The 15,588-nt window shown below is 34.8% G+C and overlaps 1 protein-coding gene across 2 annotated transcripts; it reads right to left on the bottom strand.

Moving 5' to 3' along the window:
* Positions 1-3,983: 3,983 nt before the first annotated feature.
* On the bottom strand, positions 3,984-14,669 carry LOC135842111 (cytochrome P450 4g15-like). Of its 2 annotated transcripts, none has more exons than XM_065359473.1 (11): positions 13,547-14,669; positions 13,378-13,462; positions 13,103-13,291; positions 12,942-13,011; positions 6,693-6,819; positions 5,270-5,324; positions 5,084-5,190; positions 4,900-4,968; positions 4,649-4,823; positions 4,327-4,506; positions 3,984-4,202 (listed from the first exon to the last, which is right to left on the bottom strand). In XM_065359473.1, the coding sequence occupies exons 1-11, from the start codon at positions 13,646-13,648 to the stop codon at positions 4,078-4,080; spliced, it is 1,284 nt and encodes a 427-aa protein (XP_065215545.1). In that variant the 5' UTR covers positions 13,649-14,669; the 3' UTR covers positions 3,984-4,077. The 2 variants fall into 2 exon arrangements, with proteins under 2 accessions (XP_065215545.1, XP_065215546.1); XM_065359474.1 differs by having other exon boundaries at positions 3,986-4,202; positions 13,378-13,485; positions 13,547-13,605.
* Positions 14,670-15,588: the final 919 nt, after the last annotated feature.

Raw genomic sequence — 15,588 nt, 5'->3', positions numbered from 1 at the left:
TAGATATTTGACAAAGATTTTGATTTTATTCTTTTTTTAATAAATACAGCGGAATACAGTGGAATCGCGATAACTCAAACTCCAATAGCTCGAAAACTCCGGTAACTTGAAGCGAAGTCTGTTTCCCTTCAACTCCTCATAAGACTGAATGTAAAATTCACTTCTTTTTCTCGATATAAAAAGTCTAGGACCTTCGATAACTTGAAGTAAAATTTGTTGAAAAATATAGAAAAAGTCTCTGTAAGTCAAACGTTGTCAACGTATTGCATCTATAACTCGAATTTCTTGTAGAAAAAACTTGAAACTTTGAATCTCATTGATGCAAACCTCTTTTAAATACACGTAAGTTATTGGTCATCTTCAATGGCAATCTTTTCTACCCTCACCGGGCCTCACACATGTTTGTGGTAGACGTGTTTCCACTTTATTCTGTTAAAAAACATCCTGAACATCCATCTAATTCAAACGTCGCTAACTCGAAATACATATATCAAAAAGGAACCGCCATAACTCGAAGTCAACACCGTCTCATTTCAGCTTCGAGTTATCACGATTCCAATTCCACTGTAGTATAGTATAGATTGTATTCTTTTCCTTTTAGTTTTTCAACGAAGAAAAAATATGCAAATTGAAAATGAAGAATTGAATCAAGAAATTATTAGAAAATCAGATTCAAAATGGTAAATGTTTCGAGTTTTAAATAATTAGTTACCTAATTGTACTTTCGTGTTTTTGAAAAATAAGTAAAAACTCAGTTTCAAAATAATAGTGTAGGTAATTCTGCTGTTTCAAAAATATGTAACTACTAGAAAACCCGTTTAACCGCGCAGATTGCGCGGTTCCCCTAGAAAATAAAAATATAAATGTTGAAAATATATTTTGAATGTCTCATCAACTGTGATATCATCGTAATGCTGATCACTACAAAAGAAGAGCAAAAAGGTACCTTTGAATTCGATTTGAGCTTTTTGAGATTTTGAGCTTTCAACTAACATTATAATGTTAGTATGAGATTGTAATGTACATTTTTGTGAAATTTCAACGTAAACCTGCACAATTTATCAACATCGATTCAGCAGTTGTCGAGATCTCGCTGTGAACCTACTAATGTTGAGGTTTGGACCTATTTTGATCTCTCAGTTGAGCTTTTTTGAATTTTGAGTGCAAATTTAAACCTGCACATCTACACGTTAATCCCTTTCTATCGAGATGTCGTTCATCGAAATCGGTTCAGCCATTAGAAAAAAACGACTTTTAAAACGACTTTTTAAGTTTTTTTTGAGCTTTCCGTTGAGCTTTTTTGAAATTTCAGAGAAAATTTTCAAATTTTGTTTGGTGATTTTTCCTTTCTATCGAGTGATGTCGTTCATCGGAATCGGTTCAGTCATTCGAAAAAAACGACTTTTAAAACGACTCTTTTGAGATTTTTTTGACCCGTCAGTTGAGTTTTTTTGAATTTTTTGAACTTTCAGAAAAAATTTTCAAAATTTGTTTTCACCAAGAATTGTATTTTTGTGAAGCTATTTCAAGGTACAAAATATTAGAAAAAAACGACTTTTAAAACGACTTTTTGAGTTTTTTTAAGCTTTCAGTTGAGCTTTTTTTGAAATTTCAAAGAAAATGTTGTTTGGTGATTTTCCTTTCCATTATTGAGATGTCGTTCATCGGAATCGGTTCAGTCATTCGAAAAAAACGACTTTTAAAACGATTCTTTCGAGTTTTTTGAGCTTTCAGTTGAGCGTTTTTGAACTTTTTGAACTTTCAGGAAAAATTTTCAAAATTAGTTTTCTCCAAGAATTGTATTTTTGTGAAGCTATTTCAAGGTACAAAATATTAGAAAAAAACGACTTTTAAAACAACTTTTTGAGTTATTTTGAGCTTTTAGTTGAGCTTTTTTGAAATTTCAGAGAAAATGTTCAAACAATTTGTTTGGTGACTTTCCTTTCTATCGAGATGTTGTTCATCGAAATGGGTTCAGCCATTCGAAAAAAACGACTCTTTTGATACTTTTTGACCTGTCAGTTGAGTTTTTTGAACTTCTTGAACTTTCAGAGAAAATTTTCAATAATTTGTTTTCACCAAGAATTGTCTTTATGTGAAGCTATTTCAAGGTACGAAATATTAGAAAAAAACGACTTAAAACGACTGTTTGAGTTTTTTTGAGCTTTTAGTTGAGCTTTTTTGAAATTTGAGAGAAAATGTTCAAACAATTTGTTGGATGATTTTCGTTTCTATCGAGATGTCGTTCAGTCATTCGAAAAAAAACGATTTTTAAAACGATTCTTTTGAGATTTCATTTGAGCATTTTTGAACTTTTTGAACTTTCAGAGAGAATTTTCAGAATTTGTTTTCACCAAAAATTGTCTTTTTGTGAAGCTATTATTTCAAGGTACTAAATATTTTTTAAAAAAACGACTTTTAAACGACTTTTTGAGTTTTTTTGAGCTTTCAGTTGAGCTTTTTTGTTTCAGAGAAAATTTTCAAACTTTGTTTGGTGATTTTCCTTTCTATCGAGATGTTGTTCATCGAAATTGGTTCAGCCATTCGAAAAAAAACGACTGTTAAAACGACTATTTTGAGCTTTCAGTTAAGCTTTTTGAACTTTATGAACTTTCAGAGAAAATTTTTAAAATTTGTTTTTACCAAGAATTATCTTTTTGTGAAGCTATTTCAAGGTACATACAATATATGTACTTCATTGTACGTTGCATATTATCAAGTTTTGAGTTTTTGCAGAGCTTTTTTTTACCTTCAACTTTTGAAACTTTTTTCGTCAAAAATTGTTTTTTCAGGGAGATCTTTCAAGGTACAATGTAGGTACTTTTGTGTACCCATTAAACATGGCATAATCAATTTTGAGCTTTTCATCATGTTTGGAGCTTTTAGTGAGCTTTTACCATCAACTTTTGAACATTTTTTTCGGTCAAAAATTGTTTTTTGTGGAAATCTTTCAAGATACAATGTAGGCACTTTTGTGTACCATCAAACGTGGCATAATCAATTTTGAGTTTTTACTGCAACTTTTCGAACTTTCAACATAAACCTGCACATCTACACTTTAGCCTCTTTCTATCGAGATGTCGTTCATCAAAATCGGTTCAGCCGTTGCCGAGATCTCGCTGTCACAAAAAAACGGACTTAATTTTAGTATATAGATAGTCGTAGCCTAAGGATCAAAATCTTACAAGATCTTTAAATAAAAATAATGTAGTGTACCTACTTACTCAAATCTCAAATGAAATTCGATGTTCAAAATTCCAACATCTTTTGATTAAGGTATTTTTAAAATTCCAAAAAAATAATAAACTTGAAATCATTTTTTACCTATTTAATAATCAACAAAGTTTCTTTATGAAATTACTTACCTTGATACAATTAAGGAATCAAATAAACATTTTTCCTGTTGATGAACTAATATTTCTGTTTTTTAAAATAGGTATAATATAGTGGCGTCGTTGTATGTTGTACTTAGGTACCTATTTTGAAAATTTTCATTTCTTTGACAATTTCGCTTTTGTAAACCAAATTATTTCATTAGGTATTTGATTACAAGGGGAGCTAACGATTGCGCAGTAACAGATTTGATCCGACTTTCTTTCTCAAAGGTGAGAGGACTCCTAGAGTAGTCCACCACAAAATTTATAGCTGTCCAATCGCAAAACTACAGATCCCATTTCGGTCCAAACGTCCAAAGGAGTAAAACTAGGCACTGATTTTTGACCAATCCCGCCATTAAAAAATGATTATAAATACCATTTCTGAAACTGAGACAATTTATTTTGGAACGTGTAGTGAAGTTCATTTTTTTTGTCATTAGGTACAGTTTAATTCTAAAAAGCAGAAAAAATTAAATTTTTGACTATCTACCTATAATTCTAAAATTAAAAAAAATAATTAACAAAGTCAAAAAATCACGTAAGTACTCAAGTAGAAAAAATTTATTTTTTTATTTTTATAAAAAAATGCATAGATGAAGATGAAAATTAAAAAAAGAAGAAAATACTAAAAGGGAAAAGAAGATAGAAAATAATTATGGCATTCTCTTTGTAAATTTTATAGGATAACCAATTTTACTTCCTATAGCATAGCTAAATGTGTTGTCAAGTGATCTCTTGTCAGTTCTTTTATATTCGTAGATAGATGATATTTTCGTATAATATACACGATTTGAGTCTTGATTGACATTATGGCATATCTATCCCCTGTAAATGAATAACGTACCGTCATGTTTATCCAGTTCAAAGTTATTAAGTTCAGATTCAAAGGTATAGGTAGATATGCATAATTTACGGAAAAGATGAATTATAGCTCATTTATGTACTTTACCTATACACGATCGTGGTCCATACCCAAAACTCATGAAACTACCTTTAGGTCGATTTTTCACAGCTTCATCGCTAAAGTGTTCCGGATCCCATTTATGTGGATTTTTATACAACTCGGGATCCTGGTTGGCAAGATGAATAAGCGGTATGACAATGATATTAGCTGGTATAATCGTATTGTCTAGAATCAGGATTTAAAAAATAAATTAACACGAAGAAATCACTCCACATGATCGACTTTTTTGATCGAAGTAATTTTTTAAATAAATTTTTATTAAAAATTACTTAATCAAATTTTATTTTATTTTTTTTTTAGTTTTTACCTGCTAATATGCATTCTTTATGAGTTCGTCTTAGATTAACGGTTGCATGAGTATATTTTCTTGACGTTTCTTTGATACATTGTTCCAAATATTTCAATTGATGGAATAAATGATCCGCAGTAAGAGCGTCGTCGTTGTCTTTGAAAAGTTCACAGATTTCTTCATAAACTTTTTGCTATGAAGTAAAGCATTTTGCATTATGAACTTCCAATCAACTGTTTCTCATAATAAAGAGGAAGAAGTGTGCTTACTTGAATATCTTGATGCATGGCCAGCATTAGAAGAGTAAATCCCACATTTAATGATGTAGTTTCACTAGCCTGTTGATTAAAGAAAAAAATGAAGGTAGGCTGTAGGCAGTTGTCATTTCCATGTTAGAATGTAACTCTAAAATTTTAAAATGAAAAATGAAATTCAATACAATTTTACACTCACTGCAATCATTATATGTAGCAGCTCATCTCTCATGCGTGTTTCAGTGAAAGTTGGCTCTTGCAGGCTTCCTTTAACCAGTAAACTGATAATTGTTTTCAAAGAATTGTCTGCGAATGTATAAAACATATCGTAAGTAGTAGGTACCTAGGTAGAAATATGACGTTTATTTAGACGAAATTTACTCACTATTTTCTTCTAAATTTTTTTGGTTTTCCTTATTATTCAGTTCCTCTTTTAGTATCTAAAATTATAGTCCAGGAGAATTAGCTAAAAAAATGGGGTCATGTGGAAAAGTCGGATAACAAGCTGAATTTTGGTATAGGGGGGTTTTTTGATGCGCTGAACACGAATTTTGGGTGTCCGGGTGAATCCGGTGTACGCTTCCCCCTTTTTTGTGGACCTTTTGCCCCCCAATTTTGGTTTTTGGCGTATCACTCCGAAAGTATGCATTTTAACGAAAAATTCATTTTATGTTTTTTGTTCTCCTCTAAATTCCGCGTCGAATGAGGGGTCAGCGAAATTTCCAACCCCAAGGGGGGTGGTGCTAGAACCATTCAAAGAAGGGGGTTCCTGAAAAATACATAATGGCTATAGGGGCCTAAGAGGGGTGAAATGGTCCCCAAAAGCGTTTGAGTTGATATTAGCATGGAAGATGGGTACCATTGAGAAACTTCCGCGTGAAAAATTTCAGATCCACGCCACCTCCCCATTTTTGGGAACCCCCTTTTCTGAAATTTCAATAACACTTTTCTCAGCCCCATTTCAACCGATTTTGAAAATTTTTCAGTATGTTATGTATATCCTTAGTAGGTATCCCCACAAAAATTTTCAACCCCCTCCCCTCATATTTACCCCCAAAATTCTCATTTTACCCCCAACCACCCTAAGACACATTTTTACATCATTTTGAGGAGTAAATATGAGGGGAGGGGGTTGAAAATTTTTGTGGGGATACCTACTAAGGATATACATAACATACTGAAAAATTTTCAAAATCGGTTGAAATGGGGCTGAGAAAAGTGTTATTGAAATTTCAGAAAAGGGGGTTCCCAAAAATGGGGAGGTGGCGTGGATCTGAAATTTTTCACGCGGAAGTTTCTCAATGGTACCCATCTTCCATGCTAATATCAACTCAAACGCTTTTGGGGACCATTTCACCCCTCTTAGGCCCCTATAGCCATTATGTATTTTTCAGGAACCCCCTTCTTTGAATGGTTCTAGCACCACCCCCCTTGGGGTTGGAAATTTCGCTGACCCCTCATTCGACGCGGAATTTAGAGGAGAACAAAAAACATAAAATGAATTTTTCGTTAAAATGCATACTTTCGGAGTGATACGCCAAAAACCAAAATTGGGGGGCAAAAGGTCCACAAAAAAGGGGGAAGCGTACACCGGATTCACCCGGACACCCAAAATTCGTGTTCAGCGCATCAAAAAACCCCCCTATACCAAAATTCAGCTTGTTATCCGACTTTTCCACATGAAATGCTAATTCTCCTGGACTATTAATAATAAAATCCAAAAAGTAGGTAGGTAAAGGTATAGATAGGTAAATACTTATAGATTACTTTCTTCTACATATTTTAGGTGGTTAATTTTATGTTATTACCTTAGCAGGAAAATTACGATATTGCTGGATAACATTTTCTTTTCCTGTTAGTTTTAAATACGTTTTATAAACCAAACGTGGATACAACCAAGGTGTTGTCATGCGCTTCATTATGCTATGAAATGCCCTACAGAATGACATTTTACGTATTAAATACCAAAGTACCAAATTAGGCATTCAAATGAGCATAAAAATTTCCAATGTTCTTAAAAAATTTAAATTCCCATCTACGAATTTATAAGATGGGGGAAGATTTCTTTTTTAAAAATTTTCAGTAAACCTTTATTTTGAGTAGAGAATTACAGTAGAAAAAATTTTAGTTCATGAGGTGGGGGATATTATTTGAGAACTCATGAGAGTAAGAATTTGATTTCTTTTCTCAGACAAACTTGTTTGGGAAATCTCACTGTGAGTAGGTAAATTTTTTTTAAATGCCAACAATCGAAAACTTCATGTTTTTCGAATTCACTTATAGTCGGGGGGGGCCCACATAAAGATCACTTGCCCCCTTTGCCGATTCTCCGGGACAACTTTTTTCTTAAAAGGGAAGTCCTGAGGAACATTTCTAGTTCTTGTCCTAAAAAAAAAAGTGGCCCTACTTACAAAATGGCGGCCATTTTGATTGACAGGTCAGCCGAAATCGCAGATTTTGCGTTCCAACATAGGACTACCATGAAATTTTTCAAACTGTACAAAAGCAGATCGAAAGAGCAGGCAAAAATTCATCACCTGTCACAATTTCAAGTGCTAAAGTGCCTTTTTCGATTTTTGGTGAATTTTCAAAAATCAAATTTTGGCCAAAATGTGAGAAAAAATCAAAATTTTACCAAATTGATCTAGAAAGCTGAAATTTGGGATATATCCTATTTTCGACCTGCCAAATCGATTGCAAACTGTTTCAACCCGTTTTGAGCCGTTCTGGAGCCTCCAGTAGGTTTTTGAAGCTCAAAATTCCCACAAAATTTCATCAAATGGAGTTAGAAAGCCGAAATTAATTATGCAAACTAATTTCAATACGCTATGAAGTCGATTGCAGGTAAATTTCAAGTCGTTTTGGAGACTGCAGCGATTTTTTGAAAATTACTGGAGCCTCCAGTAGATTTTTAAAACTCGAAATTCCCCCAAAATTTCATTAAATGGGGTTAGCAAGCCGAAATTTACTCTGCAAACTAATTTCAATACTAATGATATAGGGGGGGGGGGAAAGCCTCCCTACGAATAATGATATAGGTGATAATTAATACCATTGGGGGGAGATTAGAAATATTCCTTAGGCGGGGAATATTTGCCAATACCTAGATAGCTCAGAAGGGTGTAGTTTGACTATTCTGTCCTATACATCATTTAAAAAGAATACCTAATAAATAAGACTCTGCTCTATTTACAAGGTATATTTACATTATACTACACACAAATTCATCAACATACGTAGTATTCTCTAATTTTAGTAGAAAGTATGAAACGAATGAATTTATTTTGAGATGATCTCGCCATGCGACATGCGTGTGTTGGCGTAGATCATAAAAATCAAAACAATAATCTAACTTGAGATTTTACCCTAAACACCTGTGAAGAATAGAATATGCAAAAATTAGTAGTTTTGGTAATATTTACACGAGAAAACAACATATAAATTAATCTTCATGGATTACGACACCTTGCTTGAAATCCATGCAAAAGGTATAATATTAAACAAATAAGGTGTATCTCACCACTTACGACAAACTGTACACGTTTTCCATCTCTTTCGGGTGCCTAACCAATACTAAGGCGTTTGATGGAACATTAACTAAAAGAGGTGCGCTTTAATTCTTTGCCTATTTCGGTGATGCCCAGGTGCATCCCGAAATATCAAAAAGGTACACTAATTATTAATCGTACACATGTACAATTAATCTAAACGATTTGCGCAGGCTATTTACCATCAAGAGAGATGGAGAAAACAAAAGAACTTTGCCATGGTCTCCTCATATGAGGCGCTCCCATGGCATAAATTTTATCAACGTCCTGCTAAAGAACCGACAACCACGAATCACTGAGACAAGAGACAAAACGTTTCTGAAGAATTCGGCGCGAAGATTGGTATTAAAAAGAGACTTTCCACCCCTATTAGTGGGGTACCAATAGCGTAATTGCTAAGTACGTGATTTTGTTAATTTATGCCCAAAAATCCTATCTCAAGCTATAAATGTCACCAAGAATCCCTATCTCGAGTCATAACTGTCAACGGCTCGCGAGCCCTTTCCTAGCGGCTCGCGAACCCTTTCTCTTCGAGAAGGGTGCCGCCTTGTATGCGAGAGTACATAGTGTACTTAGCCTACTTCTTTTAAGATATTTATACACGTTACCTACATTTACTATAAAGGATATGTTACGTCAGCACTACCTTCCGCAGTGGGGCCAATCTGCCCTCTGTCACAATGATATGAAGTCGACTGCATGGTAGTTTCAAGTGGTTTTCAAGGTTCCAGCTACTTTTTGGAAAGAAGGAGGGTCATTATGGGCATTTTCGTGCCCCTCGCTACTTCGAGACTTGAATGGCCTTTTCTTATAGGGGATGGTCCCTAGTATCAATATTAGGCGATATTTTCCCAGAAAAGCCCATAGGGGGGCTGTGGGGTGGCCCCAAAGTCGAAAATTTCAAAAAATTTTAGAACCACTGCTCGAAAATGTAAAAAATTAAAAGGAGCGAATATATGTTGCTTTAAGGGTAAGCAATGCAGCACGTAACGCTTTTTTCATTTTTGACCTTTTTGGGGGTTGTGCTGGGGGTATTTCTATTTTTGAAAATTTTGAAACCCCCTTTTTTGACCCTTCCCGTCGAGCCCCGCTAATGCCCTTTTCATGGTTTATTGCTACTAGTAGTAAGTTCAATTGATATCATTTGCAACCCCCTCACCAACTTGGCTCATATCGAAAAATTCAATTTTTGACTTTTTTTTGAGGTCCATATTTTGGGAAACCATGAAAAGCTATCGAGGTCCGGTTTGCGGCAAATATGTTGAATTTTACTTCTTAATCGACTGGCATGCTTGAATTTTTATTTCAAGTCAATTTTTGACCTCATTGTTGCAGATCACTTTTGGGGGTGGCGAACTTTGAGAACCCCTGAAAAAAGTTCTAAAGTGAATTTTTTCAAACTTTGAGCTGAAATGGTCTTAAATACATGTGTTTAACCAAGATAATATGCGAATGCGATATTTTAATACAATTTAGTCATTTTGGGTGATTTTATCAAAAAAAGTAGTGTTTTAACAACAGGCATAGCATTTCCGGCAAAAGTTCTGAAACTTCAATAACACTTTTCTCAGCCCCATTCCAACCGATTTTGAAAATTTTTCAGTATGTTATGTGTATCCTTATTAGGTATCCCCCAAAAAATTTTCAACCCCCTCCCCTTATATTTACCCTTCAAAATGGCGTATTTCAACTAATATTATGCTTTTTAACAATAATAAAAATAAAAATTGAGCGGCCAAGTGTTCTGTAGAGGGCTAGATGAGTATAGCAAAAAATCTGACGTCATATTCGTGCTCAGCGGTATCGAATCATAAGAAAACTATACCCTACTCATTAATTCTTAGTTATTTTCCCTAAAATTCCCATTTTACCCCCAACCCTCCCTATGACACATTTTTACACCATTTTGAATGGTAAATATGAGGGGAGGGGGTTAAACATTTTTGTGGGGATACCTAATAAGGATATACATAACATACTGAAAAATTTTCAAAATCGGTTGGAATGGGGCTGAGAAAAGTGTTATTGAAGTTTCAGAAAAGGGGGCTCTCCAAAAAGGGGAGGGGGTGTGGATCTGAAACTTTCCACGCGGAAGTTTCTCAATGGTACCTACCTCCCATGCTAATATCAACTCGAACGATTTCGGTGACCATTTCACCCATCTTAGGCGCCTATAGCCGTTATGTATTTTTCAGAGAACCCCTTCATTTGAATGGTTGCAGTTTCGCCCCTCTTGAACATACAAGGGAAGTTGATACATCATTACATCGGAAATTCGACATAGATTCTTTCATCTAGCCACATATTTTTCGCTAAAATGCAATGCGGGGGAGAAAATGGCGAAAAACTGATTTCGGGGGAGGTTCCACCCCCTTTGAGGGGGTTCCAGATCCCGTAGGGGCCAGGACTTTTAGTAGGTTGTTGAGGGGATCTCTGTGAACAATATCTGCGAAAGATCGGTTTGATATTAATTTTTCCTGCAAAAATGTCTTCAATGAATGGTCTGCACCACGAATACACGTTTTTTTTTTTTGTTTTTTTTTAAAAAAAAGGGTTTATTTTGAATATTATTTACATCTTATAATTACTTATCCCTGCGGTGAGGGGGCGGGGCTTAGGCCCCGCCCCCGAGATAGTACCAGTACAATCTTAAGTTTAAGGGGAGGGTGATGTATATTCTAATACTAAATGACAAACTTAATACTAAAATTTAGCTATAAAAACTATGTACAACTTAAACTAAGCCAAGATTAGGAGTGTTTCAATTTTGCTTAAAACTAGGAGGGGGAGGGGACGGTTCGGCCACCCAGTGGTCCTGGAGCCGCAGTGAGTGGGGGGCCCCAGTTTTGGTTGGGACTGCTGACCCACCCCCCCAGCACCAGGCCAAAGGCCCGGAGCTCCTAGGCAGTATCCCAGAATCGCTCCCACCACTTCGGGGTTGAGGGAGTGGTCTCCCTAGGATGTAGCCCATTCCCCCCTTCCGCGGATTTGGAGCGACCCCCGACCCGTCTCCCATTTTGGGGTAGGCCTAGGAGGTCTCCGGGCACCACTGTACCCTTAACTACGTAGCTTAACTTTTGCCAGAAATGCTATGCCTGTTGTTAAAACACTACTTTTTTTGATAAAATCACCCAAAATGACTAAATTGTATTAAAATATCGCATTCGCATATTATCTTGGTTAAACACATGTATTTAAGACCATTTCAGCTCAAAGTTGGAAAAAATTCACTTTAGAACTTTTTTCAGGGGTTCTCAAAGTTCGCCACCCCCAAAAGTGATCTGCAACAATGAGGTCAAAAATTGACTTGAAATAAAAATTCAAGCATGCCAGTCGATTAAGAAGTAAAATTCAACATATTTGCCGCAAACCGGACCTCGATAGCTTTTCATGGTTTCCCAAAATATGGACCTCAAAAAAAAGTCAAAAATTGAATTTTTTGATATGAGCCAAGTTGGTGAGGGGGTTGCAAATGATATCAATTGAACTTACTACTAGTAGCAATAAACCATGAAAAGGGCATTAGCGGGGCTCGACGGGAAGGGTCAAAAAAGGGGGTTTCAAAATTTTCAAAAATAGAAATACCCCCAGCACAACCCCCAAAAAGGTCAAAAATGAAAAAAGCGTTACGTGCTGCATTGCTTACCCTTAAAGCAACATATATTCGCTCCTTTTAATTTTTTACATTTTCGAGCAGTGGTTCTAAAATTTTTTGAAATTTTCGACTTTGGGGCCACCCCACAGCCCCCCTATGGGCTTTTCTGGGAAAATATCGCCTAATATTGATACTAGGGACCATCCCCTATAAGAAAAGGCCATTCAAGTCTCGAAGTAGCGAGGGGCACGAAAATGCCCATAATGACCCTCCTTCTTTGGGGAAATTTCAAGTTTAAAAAATTTACTGGAAGCTCCAATAATTTTCAAAAAATTTCTGGAGGCTCCAAAACGACTTGAAATTTACCTGCATTCGACTTCATAGCGTATTGAAATTAGTTTGCATAATTAATTGCGGCATTCCAACTCCATATTTGATGAAATTTTGTGGGAAATTCGAGTTTCAAAAATATGCTGGAGGCTCCAGAACTGCTCAAAATAGTTTGAAACAGTTTGCAATCGATTTAGAAGGTCGAAAATAGGGTATATCTCAAATTTCCGCTTTCTAGGTCAATTTTGTAAAATTTTGATTTTTTTCTCACATTTTGGCTAAAATTTGATTTTTGAAAATTCACCAAAAATTGAAAAAGGCACTTTAGCACTTGAAATTTTGACAGGAGATGAATTTTTGCCTGCTCTTTCGATCTAAGTACTTTTATATGGTTTAAAAATGTTATGCTATCCTATGTTGGAACACAAAATCTGCGATTTCGGCTGACCTGTCAATCAAAATGGCTGCCATTTTGTAAGTAGGGCCACTCGGAGGATCGGCAAGGGGGGCAAGTGATCCTTATTCGGGCCCCCCGACTATTAATTAAATAGACAGCAATCAGAAAAATAATAATGCAATCTTACTGGGCCACAGCATGAGCAAATTGTTTTCCTTCCTCTCCTGTGCCATTTATTGGTACACCGATTGTGTTTTCTGAAAGAAGAAGAATGCAAATATTTTTACTCTAGTGCACGTTGGACTTACATCGAGAAAAAAAATCCAAGTTCAAAATCATTTTTCTCACCTACAATTGTATCAACATTGATTTTTATCAAAGTATCTCGGCAGTCAAATTCTTGGCCAGAAGCTGCTGCCGGCTCCAAGGAGTCTACAAGAAGTGAAGCTTTTTTCTTGAAAACATCCACGTATCTCGAGAGCATAAGTGAACTGAAAGCTGGAGCGAGAATTTTTCTCGATTTTTTCCATTCGTCGTCTGTAGAAATTTTCAAATGCAATGTACAGGAATGCAATGTATAAAGGGGGAATTAGGAAGAAATTTACGTAGATGCCTGATCTTACAGTTAGCATTGAGTAATCCAGTGCCAAGCCATTCATTTGCAAAGTTAAGAAAGTTGTCACGATCTTGAGTCTGGTTTGATATAGCCTATGAGAAGTAACAGTGGGTACCTATTCAATTGTTATACACAGGTTTACGAAAAAAAGAGCAGAAAAAATGAAGGCGACTTACTATAATATCGTCGTATTTTTTTAAAGCAATAATAGGAAAAGGACCCAGCCAGAAAAGTAAACGACGATGAGATTCCATTATATTTTCAAAAGTTTTCTGCATATCTGATTCATAAAATTACCAATCAAATTCGGTACACACCTACTAACAAGGTATCTACATACATATGTAACCTATCTGGTAGAAACATTTGCTGAAGCTAAATTAAAGGGGTATGCGGAAAATAGACTATCACTAAAAGTTTCAATAATAATTATTAAAATGCATTCATAGTTTTTTTCGATGAATCTTTGAAAATCAAAGAGTTTTCAAAAATGAGGAAAAAATTGAAATGTCACCAAATCGATCCAGAAAGCTGAAATTGTTATGTAGGTACTCACCCTATTTATTTCTGACCCCCTTCCTAATCGATTGAAAACTGTTTAGAAACGTTTTGAGCAGCTGTGCAGCCTTTAGCTTATTTTTTAGAGTTGGAATTTCCAATAGAAAAAAAAAGAAGGAAACTTGCCCAATTACCATAACGATGAAAGGGTGCCTTTATATGCTAATTTCAACAGGCCGAGTCGATTGCAGGTGGTTTCGAGCTTTTTTAGAGCCACCAGTTATATTTTGGAAATTTCAGATTTTCAACTTCATTGTGTAAAATTATGCAGAAATTTCAATTTTCAAAAATTTGTTGAAGGCTCCAAAACTTTTCAAAACGGTTCAAAGATTTTTTCAATCGATTTGGTGGCTCGAAAAAAAGTACCTACTTGGCAAGTTTTCCCTTTCTCGATCAATTTCGTAGAATTTTAATTTTTTCCCCATTTTTGACTCGAATTTGATTTTTGAAAATTCGCCAAAAATTAAAAAATGCACTTAGCATCTGAAATTTTGGCTAGTAGGTAATGCATTTTTGCAAGATCTTTTGAGTTGGTCTTGTTTGTTGTTCAAAAATGTTCCTGATACCTACTTAGAATATACAGAGTGCCCAGAAATATCGAGCACCCCTAAACATTTTTTCTACTAAATACTTTGGTTGGTCACAGTGAATGATAATAATGATAGCACATGATTGGTTGTTGGACTGGAGAGATAACATTCCACCAATCATATGCGTCTATTTCACGTTGCCAACCTATATTTTTAATGAAAAACTTTTTTAGGGGTGCTTGATATTTCTGGGCACCCTGTATGTAGCTCCTTTGCAAATCGTATAAGAAATGAAACGTTTTATTTATTTTTTTACCTTTATCAAATCAACTTTATTTTTTGCAATAGACAGCGTTGCTGCATTTACAAAGTCGACTTATGTACTAACATAGGAAATAATCAATACATAAAAGAATGAATAATGAAATTAAATAACATGAAATAAAATGAAATAAATGCGCCATGTATAGCACCATACAGGCATAGGATCAGCACAGATATCCAAATAGACGCATTCAATGAAAATAATAGAAACCAAATAAGAAATAAAGAAAAAAGAAAAAAAAACAACATAATTACATGAATCAGAAAACAATACATTATAAAAAAAGTGAGATTTCATGTACATTTATAAAAATTCTTAGAATTATTTACCACATAACATCCAAAAATTATCGGTTATACATAAAAATAAAAAAAGAAACAATGACGCTAGATGATAAATCAAAATTACAAGTAGTTGCTGAAAGTTCAGTTGCTAATGTACTCAGTTATGTAACAGTGTCCATATACTCATCTATTGAATAAAATGCTTTTTTTAGTAGCCATTTTTTCAGAGTTTTAGAAAATAATTTTGTGCAATTGATAATTTTAATTTCAGTTGGGATTTTGTTATAAATTTTTGCAGCCATGAAGTCTATACTAACTTGGTGAAATGGAACGCGAAGCAGATGACAATTTCCAATCAAAGGAAATGTTGGATACGATGGAAATTGCTTTAGTAGTTTGTAAAACCTCTTGTTTCTTGATTTATTCACATATTTTATTAAAATAAAAATAATTATAATTAAACTCGCGAATAATATTAACGTCATTTTTTTAGAAACGAAAAAATCATTAACACATACACT

Source organism: Planococcus citri, chromosome 3 (genome assembly GCF_950023065.1).
Source record: "Planococcus citri chromosome 3, ihPlaCitr1.1, whole genome shotgun sequence".
NCBI lineage: Eukaryota > Metazoa > Arthropoda > Insecta > Hemiptera > Pseudococcidae > Planococcus > Planococcus citri.
This window is presented reverse-complemented; position numbering and strand designations above follow the sequence as displayed.